Source organism: Artemia sp. Qi Xiang Cuo, chromosome 12 (assembly GCF_049724085.1).
Source record: "Artemia sp. Qi Xiang Cuo chromosome 12, ASM4972408v1, whole genome shotgun sequence".
Taxonomy (NCBI): domain Eukaryota; kingdom Metazoa; phylum Arthropoda; class Branchiopoda; order Anostraca; family Artemiidae; genus Artemia; species Artemia sp. Qi Xiang Cuo.
This window is the reverse complement of record NC_142805.1, coordinates 33,296,364-33,312,787: the sequence shown is the minus strand read 5'-3', so window position 1 is coordinate 33,312,787 and position 16,424 is coordinate 33,296,364. Positions and strand designations below refer to the sequence as shown.

General features: G+C 36.6%; 1 protein-coding gene across 2 annotated transcripts in view; it reads left to right on the top strand.

Moving 5' to 3' along the window:
• LOC148946038 (uncharacterized) overlaps positions 1-16,424 on the top strand; it is a 158,787-nt gene that overhangs the window by 127,156 nt on the left and 15,207 nt on the right. For both annotated transcript variants that reach the window (XM_089097987.1, XM_089097988.1), the window contains 2 exons: positions 11,041-11,187; positions 14,830-14,964. In XM_089097987.1, the coding sequence (XP_088954113.1) occupies positions 11,041-11,187; positions 14,830-14,964 (282 nt within the window). The remainder of the gene's footprint in view (positions 1-11,040; positions 11,188-14,829; positions 14,965-16,424) is intronic.

Sequence of the window (16,424 nt, the reverse complement as noted above, 5' to 3'; positions counted from 1 at the left end):
AACCGCAGATCTACCCGTTCTGTGATATCTGTCTTGGCTTTTTTCTCTGTCTACAATTAGCCATGTGTTGATGCTACCATATGCAACCTACTGCAAAATACTTGATAACTTCAATTCAAAATCAACGGACTCAAAACCTGCTCCTTTTTTTCCGTTAAAAGGTTTGTAACGACACTATAACTCTTTTCGACAAGATATGACGAGGGAAACGCTATCAGAGACTTTCTCGCAATTACTCACAGTGCAGGATATTTTTCGGGAATTTCTGCCTGCAGCCGAAATGTTTGATACCCTTTTTTAAATTTCACCTCCTGTTTCTCGTTAGTATTGAGCTCGAGCAGCTCCTCTTTTAATATAACATTGTCCAATTCCCTTTCAAAAAATGTATTTATGTTCCATGGTGGGTTTTCCATCATCAGAATATCTTCAAACAAGGCCGTCCCCAGAGGGGGGGGGGTAGGTGGTTTGACCCCTCCCCCCCCCTCGAAAGGTTTGTTTTACTCGTAAAAACGTAACAAAATGGATATAAGCAAATTTTGTATGCATTTTTGAGGTTTTGTTTGTGTAACCCCCCCCCCTCTTCCCGAAAAAAAATCTTTGAGTAAAACCCCCTCCGAAAAAAAATCCTGGGTACGGCCTTGTCTTCAAATCGGACTTTGAGTCATCATGCAGGGTAATTAAATATTGAACATATTTCTGAATATCCTCATTAAAGCATTCTATCTGTGACAAGTTCAAAAACTGGGAAAATTCGCGCCAACTAGTATTTTGCTTCATATATTTGAATTTTCCAAGAAAAAAAAGGAAATTACACCCTTTTCTTTTATTAAATTGAGACTATCCCCTTGTAATTGCAAGTTAATGTCATTAAATTTTGTTAACAAATCTGTCAAATACGCGATGTGTGCTTTCGAATTGATCAGGTTTTCTCTTAAATCTGGACTTGACTTTCCAGAAACTCTAATACTGATTCAAAATTTGTGTAACACCAGGTAAAACAAGCACTCCTCTAAAACCGGCATACTTTAGTACGTCAGACTAATCGTTGATATTCTTTCTCATTTTCATCGCACAACTGTGCAAATAAACGTGTATTCAATAAATTGCTTCTTATTTTGTTAACTGTACTTATCACAAATTGAAGTGATTGGTGCAATTTCTCACTCAAATTTTTCGCTGCTAGATGTTGTCGATGACACTGAATTGTAGTTACCTCTGGTATAATTTTTTTTTAAAAATGGCTTATTAACCCATGATATCGCTCGACCATGGCAACAGCCCCATCTGTTGCCACCGAAATAGCGTTTGCGAATGGAATCGAGTTTTCCTTAAAAAATTGCTCATGGCAATAAATATTGATTCACCTTTCGCGTCCCTCTTTAAAGTTTTCGCGAATAGTAACTCTTCATGAATTTCTTCGTTCATAACAAATCAAATATATGCCAATAATAATGCTTCACCATAGGCAGCGCTACAGCGCTGCCTAAGTAAAGAACCATGTTGGCACACCGTATTATTATTTTTTTTTTTCATACCTGGGCACTTCGTATTGAAGGAGTTGTCGTAGAAACTTCGAAAAGGGCTCATTCGATTGGAAATTGGAGTGGCTAGTGCCCTTTTTAATAGTCGAAAGTGATTGTAGGGCAACTAGCCCCCCCCCCACGCCCATAATTTCCCCAAACACATCCAATCAAAATTTTTAGATAGTCATTTTGTTCAGCGTAGTTGATCTCCAAATAGACAACATATTTTTGAGGAGGACACTCCCCCACAACCCTCGGGGCAAGGGTTTTAAGTTATGCCCTGAGGGCATATAAGAACGATGTTGGCACAATGTATTATTTTTTTTACCTTTAGAGCAGGGCACTTTGTATCGAAGAAGTTGTCGTAGAAACGAAGGCAACTAGCACCCCTTCCACGCCAACCATTTCCCGGAACACATCCACTCAAAATTTTGTGATAGCCATTTTGTTCAGCGTAGTTGATTTCCAGATACAAATTATGTTTTAGAGGAGGACACTCCCCCACAGCCTTCAGGGCAAGGGTTGTAAGCGATGCCCTGGGGGCATATAAGGTTTTTATCGAAAGTTTTGTCGTAAAACTTTCAAAAATGGCTCATTCGATTGGAAATTCAAAGGGTTAGTGCCCTTTATGATGTCGAAAGTCGAAAGTGATTGGAGGGCAACTAACCCCCCTCTCACGCCCACCTTTTCCCCAAACACATCCATTCAAAATTTTGAGATAGCCATTTTATTCGTCGTAGTTTTAAGTTCTGTAAATTAGGTCTTTAAGGATGACAACCCCCTCACAGCCCTAAGGGCGAGGGTTGTAAGTTATGCCCTAGGGACATATAAGGTTCTTATAGAACGCGCTGTCGTGGAAATTTCAAAAAGGGCTCATTCGATTAGAAATTGAAATAGCTAGTGCCCTTTTTAATAGTCGAAAGTAATTGGAAGGCAACTAACACCCCTTCCACGCCCACCATTTCCCCAAACACATCCAATCAAAATTTTGAGATAGCCATTTTATTCCACGCAGTTTGAAGTTTAGGAAATTATACCTTTGAGCAGGTCACTCTCCCCACAGTCTTCAGGGTAAGGGTTATAAGTTATTCCCTGGGGACATATAAGTTTTTATTGAAATCTTTTTTGTAGAAACTTGAAAAAGGGCTCATTCAATTGGAAATTCAAAGCTTTAGTGCCCTTTATAACAGTCGAAAGTGATTTGAGGACAACTAACCCCCCTCTCTCGCCCACTTTTTCCCCAATCCCACCCAATCAAAATTTTTAGATAACTATTTTGTTCAGCGTTGTTGATTTCCAGATAGAAATTATGTTTTTGAGGAGGCCACTCCCCCACAGCCCTCAGGGCAAGGGTTGTAAGTTATGCCCTTGGGGGAATATAAGGTTTTTATAGAACTCATTGTCGTAGTAACTTCAAAAAGGGCAAATTCGATTGGAAATTGAAATGGCTAGTGCCCTTTTTAATAGTTGAAAGTGATTGGAAGGCCTAGTGCCCTTATTAATAGTCGAAAGTGATTTGAGGGCAACTAACCCTTCTCTCTCGCACACCTTTTCCCCAAACACACCCAATCAAAATTTTTAGATAGCTAATTTTTTCAGTTTAGTGGCCTTCCAAATAGAATCAACTCCTTTGAGGAGGATACCCCGTAAGAGTCCGCAACGGAGATATTGTGACTTATGCCCTTGAGGCAAATAAGACTTTTGTAGAAAGATCCGTCGACAAAACTTCAAAAAGGGTCCTTTTGATTGGATATTTAAATTGCTAGTACCCTTTTTAATAGTTAAAAGCAATTGGAAGGTAACTAACACCCCTCCCACGCCCATCATTTCCCCAAACATGACAAATCAAAATTTTGAGACAGCCATTTTGTTCCACACAGTTTAAAGTTCAGGAAATTATACCTTTGAGCAGGACACTCCCCCCACAGTCTTCAAGGCAAGGGTTATAAGTTATGCCCTGGGGGCATATAAGGTTTGTATTGAATCTTAGAAACTTGAAAAGGGGCTCATTCGATTGGAAATTCAAACGGCTAGTGCCCTTTTTAGTAGTCGAAAGTGATTTTAGGGCACCTAACCCCTCTCTCACGCCCACTTTTTCCCCAAACACATCCAATCAAAATTTTTAGCCGTTTTATTCAACGTAGTTGAAAGTTTTGGAAATTAGGTCTTTAAAGATGACAACCCATCCCCCCCCACAACCCTCAGGGCAAGGGTTGTAAGTTATGCCATGGGGGCCAGTAAGGTTTTTATAGAAAGCGATGTTATAAAAACATCAAAAAGGGCTCATTCAATTGAAAATTGAAAGGGCTAGTGCCCTTTTAATAGTCGAAAGTGATTGAAGGGCAACTAACCCCCTCTCACGCCCACCATTTGCCAAAACACATCCAATCAAATATTTGACATATCCATTTTGCTCAACGTGGTCGAAAGTTCTGAAAATTAGGTCTTTTACGATGGCAACCCCCTCAGAGCCCTCAGTGCAAGGGTTGTAAGTTAAGCCCTGGGGGCGAATAAGGTTTGCATAGAAAGTTTTTGTAAAAAATTTAAGAAAGGGCTCATTTGTTTGGAAATTGAAATTGCCCTTTTTAATAGTCGAAAGTGAGCGGAGAGTAATTGACCCCCCTCTCGCGCCCACCTTTTCCCCAAACACAGCCAATCAAAATTTTTAGATAGCCATTTTGTTCAACGTTATTTAAAGTTTTTGAAATTAGGTCTTTAAGGATGACAACCCCTCTCCCCCCCCCACAGACCTCAGGGCAAGGGTTGTAAGTTATGCCCTGGGGGGCATATAAGGTCTTTATTGAAAGTGTTGTCGTAAAAACTTCAAAAGGGCTCATTCAATTGAAAATTGAAAGGGTTAGTGTCTTTTTTAATAGTTGAAAGTGATTGGAGAGCGACTACGCCCCTCTCACGCCCACCATTTGCCAAATCACATCCAATAAAAATTTTGTGATATCCATTTTGTTCAACGTAGTTAAAAGTTCTTGAAATTAGGTCTTTTAGGGTGAAAACCCCCTCAGAGCCCTCAGTGCAAGGGTTTTAAGTTAAGCCCTGGGACATAAAGTTTATATAGAAAGTTGTTGTGAAAATTTAACAAAGGGCTCATTTGATTGGAAATTGAAATTGCCCTCTTTAATTGTCGAAAGTGAGTGGAGAGTAATTAACCCCTTTCACGCCCACCATTTCCCCAAAAACATTCAGTCAAAGTTTAAAGATAGCCTTTTTGTTCACCGGAGTTGAAAGTTCTGGAAATTATGTATTTAAGGATGACAAACCCCACAGAGCCCCAAGGGCAAAGGTTGTAAGTTATGCCCTGAAAATACAAATGAATATACATTGTCAGTTTAATATACATATACTGATATTTAGTAATCAAAATATTAATATTATTTGATATATTAAGGTTATAAAAGTAAAAATATTTTAATTTTTTTCAGTAAAGTGCAAATTTTGTTCTGGCCTTGGAAGGCATAGGGGTTTTGAGCCCAACTTATGTTAATTTCTGCTCGTTTTGAGTTTGACTCGGTTATTTATTGTAATTTCTGTTCGTTTTGGGTTTCATTTATTTATTGATGCTGATTTGTGGTAGTTTCACGCTTGGTAGATTATTTGATTTTATTTTTGCTCATTTTTCGTTTAATGGAGCTCTTTACTTTTCTTTGAAAAACTTATTTTGGAAAAAAGTTTTTTTTAATTAATTATGGGGTAAGGTTGACTCGTCCAGTTGAGTATAAAAATGAGTTTTTTGCAGATAATTACATGTGTAACTTTCAGTATCAGAGCTCATTTCATCAATACTTCTTTGTACAGTGTTGTTACTCAAAAGAATTCTTTTGAGTAGGTCGAATGGAGATTCGTGGAGAACAATTTTGAAACCTCTTCAACAGTGGATAAAATTAACTATATCTTTTAGGATGATTAATCCCCCAGAGTCCCCAGGGGAAGGGTTGCAAGTTATGAACTTTGCCCAATGTTTGCATATAGTATTGGCTATTGGGAAGTATACAGACGCTTTCAGGGCGGATTTTTTCTGGTAGTGGGGGGGGGGTTGAAGGTTCCGTGGGAGGATCTTTCAATGGGGGAAGGGAAAGTGCTATGAAGGGGGTCGTTTATTATTTAAAAATAGACCAGAAAATAAATAAAAAAAGTTATTAAACCGAAATTAAGGAGCAACAATAAAACATAAAAAGAAAATAAATTATAACGTATGTGATTTGGTTTTGCCCCCTAGTCAATACCTCGCTCTTTACGGTATTTTTTTAGTGCTTTCATAAGAGCTATTTATTCTAATTAACGACTAGCCTATATATCCTATTTGTGATTTAACGGGTCATTCTTAAAGAACTGGAACAAAATTTGAACTTTAGTGTAAAGAGCGAGGTATTGAATAGGGGGGCGAACCCCCTAATATATGTAATAAAAATATACAAATAGCCTATAGAACTTCGTTACGTAAGTTAATTCGTAAGTTAAGTATATTTATTTCTGATAAAAACGTTCGTAAATAAAATTAAACAACTGTCGAGAAATCCATGTAACCAAAAAGAAGTAAAATTAATATACAAATTTGTTTTAACTAGTTATGTACTGTGAGCCAAAATGAAAACCTGCATTAATTTAAAAACGTTCAGAAATTAAATTAAAAAAAAAACAAGTTTTTTCTAACTGAAATTACGGAGCGACATTAAAACTTTAAACGATCAGAAATTATTCCGTATATGAAAGGGACTGTCCCCTCCTAGATGCCTCGCTCTTGACGCTAAAGTTTGACTCTTTCTCAAAACTCTATTTTTTTAAACAATATAAACTTTAGCGTGAAGAGCGAGGCATTGAGGAGGGGACAGCCCCTTTCATATACGGAATACATTTTCAAACAGTTCGTGGTAACGAACTGTAAGGAGCGACCCGGCTCAATAGTAACCGAAACTCTAAAAAACGGAATTTTGATACCAATAGATACATCAAAAGAATCGAATTTCTATGTTGATTTCAAATATATAAGTTTCATCAAGTTTAGTTTTACCCATCAAAAGTTAAGCGCCTGAGAAAATTTGCCTTATTTTCGAACAAAGGAGAAAACACCCCCTAAAAGTCATAGAATTTTAATGAAAATCACACCATCAGATTCAACGTATCAGGGAACCTTACAGTAAAATTGTGGAATTTTGTATGATTTGCCAGAAGAAAGATCACGGATGCGTGTTTATTTACTTTTTTTCCAGGGGTGATCGTATCAACCCAGTGGTCCTAGAAGATCCTGGGAGGGCTCATTCGAACGGAAATTAGAAGTTCCAGTGGTCCCTTTTTAAGTGACCAAAATAAATAAAGGTGGGCAACTAGGTCCCCTCCCACGCTCATTTTTTCCCAAAGTTACCCGATCAAAATTTTGAGATACCCTTTTTGTTCAGCATGATCGAAAAATATAATAACTATGTCTTTTAGGATGATTAATCCCCCCCCAGAGTCCCTGGGGGAAGGGCTGCAAGTTATGAACTTTGTCCAATGTTTACATTGGACAACACATAAGATGTATTATACATAAGATCTGTTTATTCTATTTAACGACTATTTATTGTATTTGTGATCAAGGGGTCATTCTTAAGGAATTGGAACAAAATTCGAACTTTAGCGTAAAGAGCGAGGTATTGAATGGGGGGCAAACCCCTAATATACGTAATAAAAATATACAAATATAGAAGTTCGTCACGTGAGTTAATTCGTAAGTTACGTGTATCTATTACTAATAAAAACGTTCGTAAATAAAATTAAACAGCTTTCGAGAAAGCCATTTAATAAAAAAAGTAAAATTTATATACAATTTTTTTTTTAATTATTCATGTAGGGTGAGCCAAAATCAAAACCTACATTAATTCAAAACGTTCTGAAATTAAAGAAAAAAAACTAAAATAAATAATAATATAAGATATTCGAAAATTATAGAAAATTATAAAAAAAATTGTAAATGATATTAACCAGGGCAGATTCCCAGGCACGGTACGGGATTGAACCTCGCAACCAATGTTTAGCAGAAGCAATCACATCCACTACACCATGCCTGAGTATTTGATTTGGTTATTTTAAAAAGTTGTGATGATCCAAAAAATCTTATTATTTTTTTTGTTCTTAGTTTAACTTTGGTTCATAGCTTCTTTTGGTAAATTAAATAAATAAAAAAAAAATTTTTTTTAACTGAAAGTCAGGAGCGACATTAAAACTTAAAACGATCATAAATTATTCCGTATATGAAAGGGCTGTCCCCTCTTCAATGCCTCGCTCTTGACGCTTAAGTTTGACTCTTTCTGAAAACTCTATTTTTTAAAACAATAAAAAGCTTTAGCGCAGAGAGCGAGGTACTGACTAGGGGGCGAAACCGAATCATATACGTGATAATTTCTCTTCGTTTTGAGTTTTAATGTTGCTCCTTACTTTCAGTTTCAAAACTTGTTTTTTTTAGTTAATATTGGTGAAGAATCAAAGAAGTTCATGCAAGACTGCAAGCGTATTCACCGAAAGTCGTATTTCGTCCCTTTGCATGTGTTGACAAGCATTGTGGAAGGCAGGGATGGCAGCGGTAGTGCTTTGTACGTCTTGTCATGTTGTAGTGGATATAAAATATATAAGTTTTTACAAGTAACTGTCGCTGGGCTTCTTAAAATAATCAAATAAAAAAAACAAGTTTTTTTTAACTGAAAGTCAGGACCGACATTAAAACTTAAAACGATAAGAAATTATTCCGTTTATGAAAGGGCTGTCCCCTCTTGAACGCCTCCCTCTTTACGCTATGGTGTGACTCTCCTACAACTTTATTTTTTAAAGCAATAAAAAACTTTAGCGTAAAGAGCGAGGCGCTGAGGAGGGACAGTCCCTTTCATATACGGACTAATTTCTGTTCGTTTTAAGTTTTAATGTTGCTCCTCACTTTCAGTCTAAAAAATGTGTTTTTATTTAATTTCTGAACGTTTTTGAATTAATTCAGCTTTGATTTTGGCTAACCGTACATGAATAATTAAAACGAAATTTGTATATTAATTTTACTTTTTTTGGCTAAATGGCTTTCTCGAAATTTTGTTCTGACGTAACTTACGAATTAACTTACGTAACCAACTTCTATATTCGTATGTTTTTATTAGGCAATTTGCCCCCTAGTCAATACCTCGCACTTTACGCTAAAGTTTGAATCACAAACCCCTGAATCACAAAGGCCGGTTAATCAAAAATAGATAGCTCTTTTGAAAGTACTAAAAAGAACTTTAGCGTAAAGGGCGAAGGATTGACTAAGGTACGAAACCCCTCATATACGTAATAATTCTGTTCATCTTAAGTTTTAATGTTGCTCCTTACTTTCAGTTGAAAAAAATAGTTTTTCTTGTTTAATTTCTGATCATTTTTTTAATAATGCTGGGAAATCCGGCACCCCCTTCATAGAAATGTTTCCTTCCCCCAAGGAAACATCCTCCATGGAAATATCCTCCCCAATACCCCCACCCCCACCCAACTGGAAAAAATGCCTCCCGAAAACGTCTGTATACTTCTCATTAACCAATACTATATGTAAACAATGGGCAAAGTTCATAACTTGCAGCCCTTCCCCCGGGAACTGTGGGGGATTAAGTTATCCTCAAAGACATATTTATTAGATTTTCGACTATGCTTAGGGTGACCAGATTTTCTCAGACCCAATGCGGGACATACCAAAAATTTGAAGAGGGCTGGAAGGAGTAGGAAGTGTGTGTTTCATAAAAACATTCAAAATTGTTTCTTAAACTTTTATCGTCTTATGTCATTATATTTTTATTTTAATCATATTTGGCTGATGAATGCACCTTTTTTAGAAATACAACATTGTTTTCGATTTCCTCCTTAAACTCATCACACGGTTTCTTTCCGTTAAACTTGACAAACACACAAGATTTCAGTATGTCCAGTTCCAATTGTAATTTTTCATCAGTCCAAAAGTTATTTATCAAAGAAAAAACTCTTTGTAAAGCTGCGTTTGTGCCAGGCAGACTTAGGAAAGACTCTACAAGTAACGCTAAATTGTTGTACGGAATGGATTCCTTTTCAAAAAATGCAAATATTTCCACCCAAATCAAATCAACCGGTGTTTCTTCCTCAGACCATGTTTCCATTTTGGTTGCATCACAGAAATTCCGGGTGTAAATGAACTCATCAAACAGCTTGGACTCATCAAGTGTCATGTCGTTTGTGTATTTGTGGAACAAGTCAATGGAATCACCAATGTCTGACCATTCCAGTGGTGCTTTCATTAAAATCCATTGGGCGCAATTGAACTCAGTGAGGTATGGTAAATACTTTTCCATGTAATTAACAACGTTTTCATGGAAATTTACGAATGTTTTCGTAAACGATTCGGTGGTCCATTGATTTCCACTTGTTTCACAAACATTGCTGATCATTTTTCTTAAGATAGTTGGAATAAATTTCATCTCAGATCTTGACTTGAATTTCAAAAGTAAATTTTTCAACTAAAATTTTACCGTAAAGAATGTTACTAAGACTGCTGGACTTTTGTTACTGACGAAATAGTTTTTGAGTGCTTCAAATAACTGTAAAACTCTTTCAATAGCTGGAAAAAGTGAAAGCCATCTCGTTCGCGTCGTCGATTGTAAGTTCTTATACATCACGTTATTTTCTTCACAAAAGTACTTCAGTTTTTCCGAACGAACGGTGTAAATGTAAAAATGACCATAAATTTTCACAATCACGCTTTCAATGTCGATCGGCAATAAGTCACATGAATTTTGAAGAGAATTGTTGGCAACGTGAGCAGAACATCCAACTCCAACTAAATCTCTTTTGAATTCCTTTTTCATTATGGCATTTTCATATTTTCATGAGGGCAACCAGGGCAAGCTGCCCCAAGCATCTTGGCTAGGGGTTTACCTTATAGTACAATAAATCACACTTAATAGCAATAGGGCAAATCCTGTGTCTGCTTTTATCAAAACATTTTCACTGAGATTAAAACATTTTTATGAATATATGGGAAAAAATATTACACTTATTAAAGTAATTATATTTTTTTTTAATCTAAAAATGTTTTAATCTTTTTGAATCTTTTTAAAAAACCAGGACATTTTGCGGGACGTTTTCGAATGCAGGGCGAGGTTTCGGAATCTGGAACTGTCCTGCACAATGCGGGACGTCTGGTCACCCTGACTATGCTGAAAAAAATGGCTCCTGCTTGATTTCTAATCAGGAAAATCGAAATAGTAAACCACACGAGAAAATAAAAGCCCCGACTTTTGCGGTTGACTCAATAAGGAATTGCTGTAAAACTAATTTTTAGTCAGCCGAACGCCGCCACCTCTGCTGGCAGTGGCGTGCCGGTGGCGTAGCGACACTTTGGTGACGGTCGACCGGGCCTCTCGTTGGCGGTTTTTGGTCGATCCGCCGGCGTGGCGCCGGGTCTAGTTATAGCATTAATACGAAAGTTGAAACTAGAATAATATGTTCAACAATTTCAACATTCCTTTGCGTTTCAATTTCTTTGCAGGATATGCAAGTCTTCCTAAGAACATTAAGCCTCCTGTTCCTTTGAAGAGTTCATCGACGGATCGTCCTGCTTTACCTACACGAAATCAGGGACATAATGACCAAACATCTTTACTCCCGGATTACCACTCAACTGCACCAGATATGGGTAAAATATCTCTCTCTCTCTCTCACTCACTCACTAGCTCACTCATTCATTCACTCACTCACTCACTCACTATCACTCTCTTGTTATTAGTTTTAGAAAATATTTGCTTGTGCTTACCTATATCTCCAGTCTCTTCAAAAAGTAGATTGTGGACGTCTTAGGTTAATGCGTGCATATGTTTCGTCATGACCGTGGTCTGAGCCTTTTGATAAAGTTTTACTTAAACCCCATATGTCTTTCTATTTCGTCTCCTTGTTCGGTCTCACCTGGTCTTTTTATTTTTGTTAAGAAAAATTAAGCCTGCTCTCGTTTTAATTCTTTTTTGTTTGGTGTTTTATTTTCTTTTTTTGGGGTATTTGGGTGGTTGATTTTTTGATGTTTTTTTACCTGCCCTTAATGCTGATAATCTTTAACCCGAACCTTTTGGGGCGTTTGTTACAAGTTACCAACACAGGTACGAAAAATAGAAAAGAAATATATAAATTCAACACCATAAGGGAAGAAAGAGAGAAAAAGAAAGATGAAATGAAAACCACAGCTCAGAAATTTTATTTATTTCTTTTAAGCTGTTAAAGAGTGACAAATGCGAGCTGACCTAGAAAGTGTGTTCCAAATAATACTACACCTTCTAAGCTCCTGCTCTTACACAGTTGAAAACTAAAGGGTAATATACACATATAAATAAAACTGAGGATATAACCAAAGAAGCATAATCAGGATCTTGCTCAAACATGACACACCTCCACCCCCAACCCAAAAAAGAAGAGAAAATTTGGTCTAATTTACATTGAAGATTTGGGACTCTGCGAGGAGCAATCTCCTGATCTGTCGTTATGTTTTGACTCGGTGCACAATTGAACCAAGCTTCTCAAAACGATTGCTTTGTCCTTCATTTCTCATCAAGGACTTTTATTTCCCTAATTATGCAGCATTACTTCCCCCTTGTGTGCAGTTAAGGGTCCCATATACGTATAGATAAAACCGAGGTTCTGACACCCAAGGAGCATAAGGAATTCAAATGTAACCCCTTAAACCTTTGTTTCGTAGACAGTGCATTTTTCTTGTGGGTGTGTGGTTACGCAGTTGATTTTATCTATACATGTATGGCAACCTCTTCAGAAACATATGCTCCCTGTGAAACATCCGATTTTGCGACAAGTCTACAGCTATAACTAGCAACATAAAGGTGACATTGACGTCATTCAAAGATTAGTGTCATTGAAATTTAGCTCCATGAGTAAATATTGGCATTGGTTTGCCTATTTTTGCTATAATAAAATGGAACCAAAAGAAGCTATTGCAACCATTTTTACCTTTTTCAAATATTAATCCTTAAAAATAATTTAGTTATATGAGGTAGTAAAAGCCTCTATAAATTCTGTTTTATCTGTAAAATGGAGAAGGTTTGAGCACATTACACCAAAATGTATTCAGAGTAGTAACACAGACTTAAATAATTATTTGCGGGAGGCATTCAACAACAAGTTTAATCTGTGTGCCAGGTCGATGAAGAGAGGTTGGACAATTATTCATCATGAGGAAGGAATCGGACGAAAGAGATGTTAGATCAATTGAGACTCAAATCGGACTTCTTTTATGATCCAACTGCAAGGTAGAAGGTCTTTCCAAGTGAAGAATCACTCCAAGGTCTTTATTGTATGAAGATTGGATCCGATCAAGGTTGTTGCTCCAAGAGTGATGAACCGAGAAAGTAATTCCTCCGGGGGGGAATGAAAAACCGTTTTTCATTCTCCCGAATATCCACTTGCGGTGAAAGGGACCCATCAATAGAGCTTGTATTTCGAGGCAATTGCGTGGGCCGTCCTCTTATCGACAAACTACTAATGGCGTTTATCTAGGCTGTCTCCTATGTTGTTACTCAAGTATAAAGAGTGGGATCCTGAATAGTAAATTGAGGTGCCTCAGCCTTCAGCAGAAGGACACGGGAAACCTTTGATATGTTGAAAACATTATTTCACATAGATCCGACTCTTAAGATGGAGTCAGAGGATTTTTCTATGGGTTTTTGTCTACATTGTCGATCCTTCGAAGCTTATTTGTGTTCAGGTACTGATAAAAGGCTGTATATGAAACGTTCCTGTTTAGAATGCTGTTTACTAAGTTTGTTTCCACATATTTCCTGTTTAGGAAATACATGGAATGTTTCAATATTATTATTATTATTATTATTATTTATGTCTAACCCACACTATACAGAGGTAAAATACGTTGAGTATCACGAAGAAAAAAACATGAAAATGCAACGAAAATCAATTTAGAAATCGAAGAATACCAGTTACAGAGTAACACATAAAATTAAAAGAAACTAATACAAAAGAGAAATAACATAAAAGGAGGGGAAAAAGAAGGAAAAAAAATAATCACAACTTGTTAAGGAAAATTGAGGAAAAATAACTTACGACTGTGCGGAGAAAATGGTGCGGAGAAAAACGGATACAAGTGGTATTTGGAAGTTTTTTGTGTAGTGTTTCCAGTTTTACAGTAATATCAGGAACAAGAAATTTATTAATAATTACCGGGTTTTTAGTCCAAGGTGGAAGAAACAACAAAAATTCACAAAATCTTAAATAGTAAATCCGGATTCTTTTTAACTCATTTTTTTTAAGAAGGGGAAAAATTCCAGAAGCAAAAAGAATTGAATGGTCACAAAAAGTTCAGTACAGCTTGGCCAACGCGAATTTATTACATTTACCTCTATTGGCAATAATCTTAGCATATCCTAATTGAATTTTCATGTTAATATCTGAGACCGTGCGCTGGCGCAAGCTCGGAAGACTATTAGTAATAGAGATACCGAGCCATTGAAGAGAATATACAAGAGAGATAGTAAGGCCACTACAAAAAAGGGGAGTACTACAATTGTTGTTAAAAGAAAGAAATTTACATTTATCTACATTAAGAGAAAGGCCTATGTCTGAAAAAGAAGTAGCAACACGAGAAACATATTAGACAGACCAGTTTTAATACAGCTTATAAGAAGAAGGTCATCAGCATAGGCAAGGTATGAAACATCAGAAAAACCAGAGAGATAAGTAGCCGATATCTTTTCCAGAACTCCTGAAATACATAAATTAAAAAGGGTCGGAGATAAAACTCCACCTTGCCTTAAACCTCTTTCCACTTTAATAATAGAAGCTGGCGCCGATAGAAGTAGCCTGGTAGTGCAATGGAGGTTTGGGACTAGTTATCCTGTGCTTTCGTACACCCTTCCTGTTTACCTTTCTTAGATTTCACCGGGTACGCATTTGGAGCTGGGACGACTCTGGCAAAGCTTACAGAGTCACACATCTGAAGCTCGTTCCAAAACGAGTAATTGGCAACACCGAACACATACTCTGAAGGACATAGGATTACGAGCCTAGTATGCCAACGACTCATCTAGAACAGTACCTGTTGTGTTTGTAGAACGGATGCCCTTTTCACACTAGAAACAACGCTCAGTGTTCAAAGAATTATGGCAGCTGTGTAAAAATAATTGTCATGTCTGCTTTCATATTTTCAATGCCTCTTTTCTTTTGTATGGTGCATAAAAGTTTGGAAAAATAAACTTTATCAGAGCTTATGACAATCATTTGGTTTATGCCAGACTGGTATTTGGTTAATTAATGTTTTCTTTTTTAGTTGTTCCTCATCCCGTTTATATGAATGCAGCAGAACTGATGGGCTTAAAACCACAGTCGGAGTATGGCATCTGTGGAAGCATGGATTACAATAATTTACATTGCAATTCTCAGTCCGACTCGGGACTAGGGGATGGTAAGTCGTAGTTTTTTGTTTTGTTTTTAGCAATAAAAATAGTTTACATTACTTTCTGTTTCCGCTGTTTATACTATTGAATATTTTCAAAAGATTTTAATAGGAGATGGAAAAACTCTAAACACTGATCTTACTTTTACCACTAGTATTGAAAGTAAGTATCCGAGGTAGAAAAAGAAGAAAATTGTTAAAGACAATATGATACCTTAAAGGATCACCCTATCTCGTCCATTATAAACTTTTTTAGTTTGTGTGGCCAAACTATTCACAATTGATTGGGAAGTCTTGCCATATCTTGTAGAGCTTGGATAAGAGATCCGAATAAATGACAAAAAAAAAAAACAACTAAAAGCCGACACATACTTTCATAGAAATCTTAAACCAATCAACGTTTTCCATTTTGAGCCAGAGATAGAGATATTCAGTTTTAATGAAACCCACATTATCAGAAAGTGTAAACTTTGTTTTTGATTAAGTGGAGCAGGTTTTTTTTTTTTAATTTCAGGACAGGGTAGTTCCTAAAAATGTTCTAGCATACCTGCTAGGAAAACGCTAAAAATCAGCTCAAAGGAAATATCGTTCCAGCAATTTAGCAGCTTTGGGAGTTCTCTTTAATTCTATCCTCTTTGATTGAAGACATTGTCGACACGGGGGACGTAAAATTTCATAAAATTATTTCTCTCTCTCTCTGCCTTTTCCTCTCTATCTCTGTCTCTCTCTCTTTCTTTCTCCAGCGGTCTGTCTCTCTCTTTCTCTCTCTATTTCGTTCTCATTCTCTCTTTCTCTCTCTCTCTCTTTCTCCCTCTCTCTTTCCCTCTCTATTTCTCTCTCCCTCTCTCTTTCTCTCTCTCTCTCTCTCTCTCTCTTTCAATATATACATATATCTTCTTTATTTTAACGCCTTGTCTTTAGTGTTGTTAATATGACTGTTAAAACTAATTCAGTACTAAAAGGTACTTGTGTAAAAGGTATACGCATAACGAATAGCACCTATTCAATTTTCTTTATTGTTTTTATCTCTCTTTAAGTTACTTATGTCGACTATCTCATGTATCTTTGACACATTCTTGGGTTTATTTCATCTTTCTTTTCTTATGAATTACAGCTTGTTTCTTTGTTCGTTGTTGTTGTTTTTTTTTTTTTAATTTTAGCATGATCCTATGTTATATTTTTTAAATTTTTTCCTTTTCATTTTATCATCAACACCCCCAACAGAAATTAGTGAGCCTTGTTATGTGTCAACTGCTTCCATACGCAAAAAGAAATATGCAATGAGAGCACGCAATGATGAACCTGTCATGAAACCTGCACTTCTGCCCAGACCCGGTACGTTTGACGATCTGCCTAGCATGCACTGCTGCTTAGTATTGTACATTGTTGCCAGTCGCTTTGATGCCTGCTTTTTGTGGATAAATTTTGATGATTTAGTGGAATTTTGGCCTATGCTAAATTAGTTATAA